The 9,139-nt window shown below is 45.4% G+C and overlaps 3 protein-coding genes across 3 annotated transcripts; 2 read left to right on the top strand and 1 right to left on the bottom strand.

Annotated features, from left to right (window-relative positions):
• Positions 1-682: 682 nt before the first annotated feature.
• PCYB_082930 (pyrazinamidase/nicotinamidase) lies at positions 683-1,993 on the top strand (the record flags this gene model as incomplete). Its single annotated transcript, XM_004222031.1, has 1 exon — positions 683-1,993. A coding segment is annotated over one exon (1,311 nt), but the record flags the coding sequence as incomplete, so codon positions are not given.
• A 365-nt stretch (positions 1,994-2,358) lies between these two features.
• PCYB_082920 (hypothetical protein) lies at positions 2,359-3,808 on the bottom strand. The gene is made up of 5 exons (XM_004222030.1): positions 3,725-3,808; positions 3,409-3,521; positions 3,190-3,223; positions 2,933-3,001; positions 2,359-2,671 (listed from the first exon to the last, which is right to left on the bottom strand). The coding sequence occupies exons 1-5, from the start codon at positions 3,794-3,796 to the stop codon at positions 2,561-2,563; spliced, it is 399 nt and encodes a 132-aa protein (XP_004222078.1). The 5' UTR covers positions 3,797-3,808; the 3' UTR covers positions 2,359-2,560.
• A 1,785-nt stretch (positions 3,809-5,593) lies between these two features.
• Positions 5,594-7,449, top strand: PCYB_082910 (hypothetical protein; the record flags this gene model as incomplete). The annotated part of the gene is made up of 8 exons (XM_004222029.1): positions 5,594-5,639; positions 5,915-5,979; positions 6,224-6,305; positions 6,493-6,554; positions 6,690-6,776; positions 6,949-7,006; positions 7,167-7,233; positions 7,353-7,449. The coding sequence occupies 8 exons, from the start codon at positions 5,594-5,596 to the stop codon at positions 7,447-7,449; spliced, it is 564 nt and encodes a 187-aa protein (XP_004222077.1).
• Positions 7,450-9,139: the final 1,690 nt, after the last annotated feature.

Genomic DNA, 9,139 nt, shown 5'->3' with positions numbered 1-9,139 from the left:
CGAAAAAGGGAAAAGTGGGACAAACTAGGGAAAAACTGAGCAAAAAAAAAGGGGCGAAAGGGGGCGAGAAAAAAAAAAAAAAAAAAAAACACACGTAGAGCACCCCTACAGGCATATACAAGAGATAGGGGAAGTTGTATATCTATCCACATGCTCTGTTCGCAATTCGAACACATTCCGATCCCCGCTGGGTATATACATATATATATACATATATTATATACATATATATAATACCATCCCCTCTCCCTGCGCGCAGAAAAAATATGCCCGTGTGAACATCCCCCATAGTAGCCTTTCATGTGTTCACACAATGCAAAGCAACAGAGCACGGCAATTGCACAGCACCAAAAAAAAAAAAAAAAAAAAAAAAAAAAAAAAGTATAGGCTTACGTACATTTATATATTTTTCTTTTTTTTCATTTTTTTTTTTATACACGCTTGTATATATACCTTACACAACCGTGCCCTGAACGGCATCCACCCCCCCCCTGCATGACTCCAATTGCACCGCCCATACTTTGTGGAAGAGTGTCGCCCTAACTCTATCGATGCAACACGTTGCGCATTTTACCTGGCTACATCGTGTGCATTTTACCGAGCTACACCTTGATCATTTTACCTAGCTGCACTGTGTGCATTTTACCCAGCCACACCTTGTGCATTCCGCCGCATACACAAAATGAAGTGCTTCGTCATAGTAGATGCCCAAAACGACTTCCTCCCCAAAGGGTCGTTCAACTCCCGAGATGATTACATGAACGCGCTGAACAAAATTAACGCCATAAGATTAAGGCTACACAATTGCACAGAAAAGGACCTAATGAAATTAAACACCTGCAAACACATGATGCAGTACCAACCTGATAAGTTACTAAAGGAGAATATCGTCCAGTATCACCAATGCAGCAATGATATTGATGATGAGCAGAGGGAAGGGGACATTCTTCTCTTTCCATGGAACGATAGGGTTATGACAAGTTGCTCCAATGGATTGAGCGCCCTAAACGGCTGCAACGGCTTGCACAAGCAACCTACACAGGGCACAGTGAATGGTGTGGAAGGCATGCCCAATGGCCATCACAGCGATTTTTCTCACACGCCGGAAGACATCGCACGTAACGACACGCACATGTATAATCACCACCCGAGTGAAAGTCATCCCAAGCTGGAGGAAAACAAGGTAGCATTACTAAACGGAACTAAAGAAAGCACGAACGAAGCAACTGCAAAATTTGCTGTGAACATATTGTCCGTTGACTACCACCCGCAGTATCATATTTCCTTTGCAGAAACGCACAGAATTGTGTTTGAGCAGATAAACAAAAATAGAGGTATCAAAAATAGTAGCGTGAAGAAGAATGGGCATGGGCTACCCCAAGTATCATCCCACGACCAAGTCAATAGGGTAGCCATATTTGAAGAGGAAGACGAAGGGGTGCGCCCTGACGAAGCTGAATACCACGACGAAGGGGTGCTTGACGAGGGTCATGGTGACGGACCTGATGGAGAGGTGCAACCCACCCAACAGACGGACCTCCTGCAGGCTGCTTTCCTAAAAAAACATAAAATTTTCAATCTGAGTGATGTGATGAAGAACATAGCCAATATCAAGTCGACTAAATACATCTACAAAAACGTTAATTCCGTTAGTGACATAAAGGATTATAGCAAGCTCAACTTTTTAAACGAATCGATAGATGTATGGCCAGTCCACTGTGTCCGGAACACTTCGGGGTGTAAAATACACCCGAGTCTTATTAGACACATGAACGATATTGTAATTAAGAAGGCAGATACAGAGAACCACGACAGTCATACTATTTTCGAAAACAGGGAGATCAACGAAAAGATTTTAAAACTGCTGAAAGGACTGAACGTAAAGTCTGTTTACATTTGTGGTTTCATATTCGAGTACTGCGTAAAGGAGACTGCTTTGTCTTTTTTGAATTTGGGGTTCGACACCTACATTGTGGAGGACGCAACAGCCTACCTGTTCGGACGGGACGAAGATAAGGACAACTTGAAGAAGAAGGGCATCAAGTTTGTGAATTCGTCTACCATGTTCGTTTGATGTGGGGTGATTTGGAGTGCACCAGCAGAAGCAGTAGAAGTAGTAGCAGTAGTAGAAGCAGCAGTAGCCGCAGTAGCCGCAGTAGCAGTAGTAGCACGCGTAAACGCGCTGTAGGATGCAATTCGTACGTGCTTTCACACACCGCATGAGATCCACTCTGCGTAGAGCGGGGAAGTACCACCCCACAGCAGGTGCTCCACCTACCATGATATCTGCCCCATCATAATCTCACTGCGACATTGCGACAATGCGACAATGCGAAGCAGTCAAGGAGTCACGCAGTTACAGCATCCAACTATACCATTTCAAAATCGGAGTTGAGAAAAAAAAAAAAAACGTTACCAAAAAAATAGTGATAAATTTATTCGACGCACGGGAGTAAAAAATGAGCAAAAAAAATTGGTTAAACGGCGAGACGAAGAATGCGGAAGACGGAGGAACGCCGTGCCAAACTCACTCTCCTGACGAATCACCCCTCAGCTGTGCCTAAAATTTGTTGAACTGATCCCGGTCGAATTTGAGAGCTCGCCGCTTCCACGCCCACAAAATGAAATGCTCATTGTGGGTCAAATATCTCTTATTGTTTTCTAGCTTGGCCTAAAGGGGGGAAAAAAAAGTGCACACCGGCAAGGGTACGGATGTGCTTGTCCAGCAGTACGCTGCAGTGTGCGGCAGTACGTGGCAATGCAGCTCGGTAAGAACCCACAGGAGAAGATTTGCGCACGCTTCTCCCCGCGTGCACACTTGCATACATATATGCACACATACACGCAGCAACAATATTGTAACTTCCGAAACTAAACATAAGGCGAGTTTTTTTTTTTTTTTTTTTTTTGTGTTTGTCTCTTCATTTCGTACCTTCACACATTTATCCTGAATTAGATTGTTTATTAAATTAAAATATGTTCTTTTTACCTTTTTTGTGGACTTAAAAAAAAAAAATGAACGATATGCACCTGTGCATGTGCTCATATGTCGCTGCGATTGTCTGTGCTTTTTTTGTGTGCTCACTTTGCGTGAACGTCGGGGGGCGGCGAGCACGCATGGCTATTCACCCCTGCACTTGGACACAGGCATGTGTACATGTACACGTGTGTATTCCTCGTGCTGCTTACATTAATGACCACATGCTCAAACTTTTTTAAATACCTATAAAATAAATTAAGAGGATCAAACGGGTGAAGTGGCGAAGTGGCGAAGTGGCGAAGCGGCAGTGGGGAGTGCCTACATGGCATCTGCAGCGTGGCCAAATGCACGCGCAAAACGGATCAGCTTCAGAACGACGCGAGCGAACGACGTTGCTCCCTCGCAGGTACACAGCTATCTCTCCTTACCAGGCCAAAACCTCCGTGTCTGTGCATTTTGCACCCTTTATATGCGAAATGTAGTAACAAGTAAAGAAGGCAAAATGGACGTACTTCTCATACTCCAGGGTGTAATTTTTGTCCTTCGTTTTTTTTTTGGGGAAAGGGGCAAATGTGACATGTAAGTGAGTGGTATGCAAAAAGGGGGGCAACGTAAACGGCGATTACGCAGCGGTTGGATAGTGATTTCGCGGTTTCGCGGTTTAGCGATTTCGCGGCGCCTACTCGCTGCGCGCAAAGGCTCGTGGTCCCGTTAGCGCGCCCGCGTCCACGTCCTGCGGCCTACCTCTATGAGGGAATTCTTCGAGTACCCACTGTGTGTGTACTCATTCCCGTCAAAGGCTATATCGACATTCATTTTCTCGTGGAACAGAAAAGGAAAAAATGAAATAATCACTGTCGGCTGAAAGGCCGTGTGTACATGGGTACTCTCTCATGCTCATGTGCCCACGAAACGCGCGCAGAAATTACGCATGTAGTGATGCACACATGTGTGTGTACGTGCACGTAATCTTGCGCGCGTGTGTCATCCCTGCAAAAAGGGGAAACGTTCGCTCGGCCGACTAAGGGGAGCTCCGCAAGTTGGCGTGCGGTGTGATGCGATGAGATGAGATGCGATGTGATGAGATGAGTTGCGATGAGATGCGATGTGATGAGATGAGATGAGTTGCGATGAGATGAGATGAGATGTGCTGGATGCACTGGGACACGTTTTGTTCACTCCGCCTTTTCACTCCCTTTTGCGCTCCTCTGTGTGCTCCTCTGTGCACTCCTTTTTGCACCCCTTTTTGCGCCCCTTTTTGCTCCCCTTTTTGCGCCCCTTTTGCGCCCCCTTATTCACTCCGCCTTGGGCGCGCCGTTTCGCTCTTTCTTCCCAAACGTCAAGACATTTCTCTCCTTTTTCTTTTTTCTGTTCTTCTTGTTTTTTTTCCGCATACGTTGGTCAACGATGTAAAAAAAATAATACAGGTGCAGAAAGGCGTGCACGCTCTTTTGGTACATTTTCTTTACACACAAGCTGGTCAAGGTGTACAGCTTCCCGGCGAACATTTTCCCGCAGTTGCTCTAACGCTCGTGACATTGCACAGGTTGCGCTGGCTCGCATAGGTTGCACTCGTTTGTGCTCGTGCGCGACACCACACGCTTCTTTACGCGCTCTTGCGTGATACCACACGATTCTTTACGCCCTCTTGCGCTCGTTGGTGCTCGTATGTTACCCCTTTTTGTACTCGTGTGTTGCCCCTCTTCAAGTGCCTTTCTATCTCGACGAATGAAAGATTGGTCAGCGGATTAGCCGACAGGTCAGCAGATTGGCCGATTGGTCAACGGGTTGGCCAATTCGTGCACGCCCTAATCGATTCTTTTCACGTCCTATCTATCACTCCTAACCCTGCTTGACCCTGCTTAGCACTCGCACTCCACGTGATCTCTGGGCCGTGCCCCTCGAGCAGCCACGCGACTTCGCTTCTGATAAGGTTTAGCTACTGCGATTGCCCCTCTTTCGCGCAGTCGAACTGGTTTCACGTGCGATTTACTCCTTTGCCGTATCTACTATACAAGCCTAAACTCTCATGTAGCGCGTCGGCAGAGTGAACCCTGCTACGGTAAATGTATATTGGTCCAGCGATGACGTGTGGTTAGTCAGTCATTCGTGCTGCAGCTTTGTATGTATGTGCTTATATATGCATGCATAGTATTTTATTTTATTTTTATTTTTTTTTTATTTATTTTTTATTTATTTTATTTTTTTTTTCTCCTCTCCGTGGCACTCCGAAAGGGGTAACTAAAAGATACGCCTGCCTACGCGTAACGCTTCACACGTGATGCGTACCTTGTCATTCACTGGGGAAAACCAATTGGAGCATAATACACTTTGATATAATTCTTCATATTTGCATTTTTATAATTCTACCTGTACCGCATATACCTGGTGAGCAGGTTCCACCCCAACTTGGACTTTCTAGCATGCTCGTCCCATTGTTCGTGTCATTACGACGCAGGAGAGTGTCCCCCCTTTCTTTTTTTTTTTCCTTTTGCTTGAGAACCACCAGCACACCTTCCTGACGTTGCGCGAACTTCTTACCAACTTCTCCCCTCCCCCCCAACGTGGGATTACACTACCACAAGTGAAGCGTTTTTTATAAAAAGGAAAAAAATGCCGAGAATGGAACAAGAAGACGATGATAATACGTGTAGCACATGTAAGCACCTATCATGGAGCGATGGGGAGAGCTTGCCATCGGACGGGCTCCTCCAAGGGAAAAGAAAAAAATAAAAATAAAAAAATAAAATAAAAAAATACACCACAATATGTTACATTACAACACAGTACTTTACAATATATTACAATAAAGTTAACAGAGCAGCTTGTCGAAGTCGCGTGACGAACTAACGCCTAAGCTAGGACAAAACATCGCGCAACTCTCCCCGTCTCCGCATTACTCACCACACACGGTTCCCCTCGTCCCTCCTACAGACCTCGTCACCAACCTGTACAGCGAACAAGAGCTGAAAAAAGTTGCGCAGGACTACATAAGCGAAGTATGAGAGAAAAATGATTCCCAAAAAAAGTGCAAAATATATGACCATCAATTGAGTGCCTCTTTAAAATGTGCATAGCAAAATGGCATTGTCGTAAAATGTGGGTCGTAAAAGCGATGGAATCGATCACTTCTTAGCTTCCCCCTCTATCTCCCCCACGTACCAACACATGCATTTGCATACCCTACGTTAATCAATACGTATTTAATACTCACCTCGCTACCTATCCTTTTCCTCCTCCAAGAAAATAAGGGACCAAAAATTCGCAGAAAATATTATATACTCCAACATACGAATTGTCTTAAGTTTGCTGCTCATATTTATTGGTACTGGAACGATCCATCTGTTTATTCCAACTGCTCCTGCTTCACTCTGTTGATATGCACATGTGTTTGGATTATTACCCATTTGTTCTTCTCATCATGCAGTGGATGACGACTCTAAGTTGTTTTTTTCACGAATAGAAACTCGTTTTTCTTGTTTGACATCCCTTCTCATAATCTCCCTCTGCAGGGTCCTACTGCACCATCTTCGTGCAGTACAAAAAGGAACCGTTGCTTATGATCAATTTGTTGGTAAGTATCAGTACCACTCGCAATGGAACAACATCACAAGACCTCCCACCCGTGTGTTTTGTCTACCCCCGATCCATACAAATTGACGTAGCCACTTGTACTCACTCTTTCCGCCCCCCTTTGTGCAAATTACAGATCGCCTTCTTCATCGTTTCGGGAATTCTCTTTTTTTGGGAGTATTTCTTTTTCGAAGATATTTTCATGATTTTGAAGACGAACAATGTGGGGATGGCGACAAAAAAAAAAAAAAAAACAACGCAACACGTGGCACAAAATACGTAGCACAAAATACGTAGCACAAAACACGTGGCACGTAACACAAAATGCACATCCGCTTGCTTCTCAGCTGCTAAAAAAGCGCTTCCTCCTTTTCCCTTCTTTTGTTTCCACCCAGGGCGGAGTTGTGAAGCTGTTCTTCGAGCTGGACATCCAGAAGAGCGCCCTCCAATTAAGTCAGCCACCAAAAAGTGGAGCCACCACGAGTTGAAATAACGCCTGAACTGTTCACGTACAAATGGCACGCGAAATTATTTACAGTGAAAAAAAAAAAAAAAAAATATATGTACATATATATATATACATATATTATGCCTCCTTCTCCCCACCCCGCAGCCTACAAGATGAATAAACAAAAGCACAGCACGTCGTTTGAGCTTCGAAAGCTGTTCTACGATGATGGGTTAGTTGCATACAGCCCCCTCACGTCGCAACATGGGAACGAGGAAGTATGCACGTATGCGTCATTACCCAAATGTACATACTCGATGCTTCTTATAACTGTTCCCCCATTCCCTGCAGCTTCCTCGTCCAGAATTACGCAGACGCTATGTTGAAGCAGTTCATTTCAGATCACGGCAAGATTTTTAAACTTTGCGATGATAAGAAGAAGGCCTAACGTGGTGCAAGTGGGACAGACGTGCCAACCGACGGCACAGTGCAGCTCGTCAGTCAATTGTCCAACTGAACAAACTCCAGTGTGGACCTGCTTATCCTCCAAACCCACGGGAGAGGCTCCAAGTCTACGCATGTGCGGGTGCCACTGTGGGAGCCCACCAACACGTTGAACATAGCAGCGCACTGAGGAAAACATGGTCCTTTGTCCTTTATTGATACCGCTAATACAGTTACTGCTATTATCTTTTTTTTTTTTTTCACCCCGACCCAGGTGGGAAGCGCGGGGTTAGTGGCGAAACGGGGGGGAAACAAACGATTAGCTTTCTAGTACACCATAAGACGGTGGCAACCGTTGGGAACTCACCACAATACTTACCGCATGCTTGTTTATGCCGTTTGTCAAAATATATCTTTTTTTTTTTTTCTCAATCGAATTCTTCATTACCCCTCTTCCGAGCACACGTGGAGAGGACGCTCAAAAAGGTATCCCCACAAGTCAAAGCGAGTTCCTCCAATCAGCAGCTGCTGTGTGAGGCACTCCACTTAGGGTACACCCGTGGTACACTTATGCAACGGTGGGTTGACATAACGAATGACACATCCGACTGAGTTATTACCACTTAGCGTTTTTCCTTTTCGCCTTTGCTTTCCAGCTGGTTCGTGGTGCACAACAGGTGACTCCTCCCTCCAGCGAACGGGGGTCCACATACGGCATAGTAAACGCACTTGTTAGTAAATTTTGGGTGTCTCTCTCTTTTTTTTTTTCCCCCTCATTTGGAGTTCCCTCTTTTAAAGTGCCACTTAGGATGATGGGAAAAAAAAAACAATTGACGAATTGGTTTATAAGACAAACGTAGGCTTTGTAGCAATTGTTTTAAAAAAATGTCCAGTAATCTCGCAGCCCACTTCTTCACATCGCACGTTCCATCGATTTGGGTGAACTTCCTTTTTGCAAACCCTATAAAGCGTCATCGATGCTCACGTTTGGGCGCCCTTGCGTTGGTCACTCTACGCCGTCCGCATTGGCGCAACTTCGTTATGGTATTAACAAGGGGGGCAGCAACTATATATATATGCATGTGCGGATCGATCCACTACTGACAGAAGCCTTCCCTCCTTTCGAGGCTTGGCCAAGCGGAAAGACCACCTGAGCTGAGCATCCTCCCGCAGATGGTACCGCCCTCCCCCAATGTACGTACATAGATACACAGATGCTCGCATAAGCAGTGATCAAATATATGCCTATATAATACACCAGTTTGGGGGGGCCCCACCAGTGGATTGGCGCGATGAAGCCACCCTCCTTTAAAGCCATCCTCCTTTCAAAGCCACCCTCCTTTAAAGCCACCCTCCTTTAAAGCCACCCTACTTTAAAGCCATCCTCCTTTCAAAGCCATCCCCCTTTCACGCGGCACCCCACGACGTGGAAGGTTGAGCACACCACCAGGAGGGCCCACTTGTACGTACATGCGCTGGGATGTATGTACATGTTTATCTGCCCGTGTACATACATACCTATATACACGTACGTATATCCACGTGCCCACTTCAGTTTTTTTCCAGCGAGCCTACGGCCCTATAACGTTACACCTGTATTCGCGGGCATACATCATTCGGAGAGATCTTTTAAAGGGTCCCAAAGGTGGAAAGAAATCGCTCATGTTGAAATTTTTTTTTTTTTTCTTTTTTTT

The sequence above is a fragment of the Plasmodium cynomolgi genome, chromosome 8, assembly GCF_000321355.1.
Source record: "Plasmodium cynomolgi strain B DNA, chromosome 8, whole genome shotgun sequence".
Lineage (NCBI taxonomy): Eukaryota > Apicomplexa > Aconoidasida > Haemosporida > Plasmodiidae > Plasmodium > Plasmodium cynomolgi.
This window is presented reverse-complemented; position numbering and strand designations above follow the sequence as displayed.

What these genes read in the sequence shown, in the direction of transcription:
- PCYB_082920 (XM_004222030.1), bottom strand. Translation starts at nt 3,796, where the DNA reads ATGAATGTCGATATAGCCTTTGACGGGAATGAGTACACACACAGTGGG. An exon ending in TTGAGCATGTGGTCATTAAT is followed by an intron (nt 3,002 to 3,189) that starts GTAAGCAGCACG and finishes TTTTTTTTTAAG; the next exon opens with TCCACAAAAAAGGTAAAAAG. An exon ending in TTCAGGATAAATGTGTGAAG is followed by an intron (nt 2,672 to 2,932) that starts GTACGAAATGAA and finishes TCCCCCCTTTAG; the next exon opens with GCCAAGCTAGAAAACAATAA.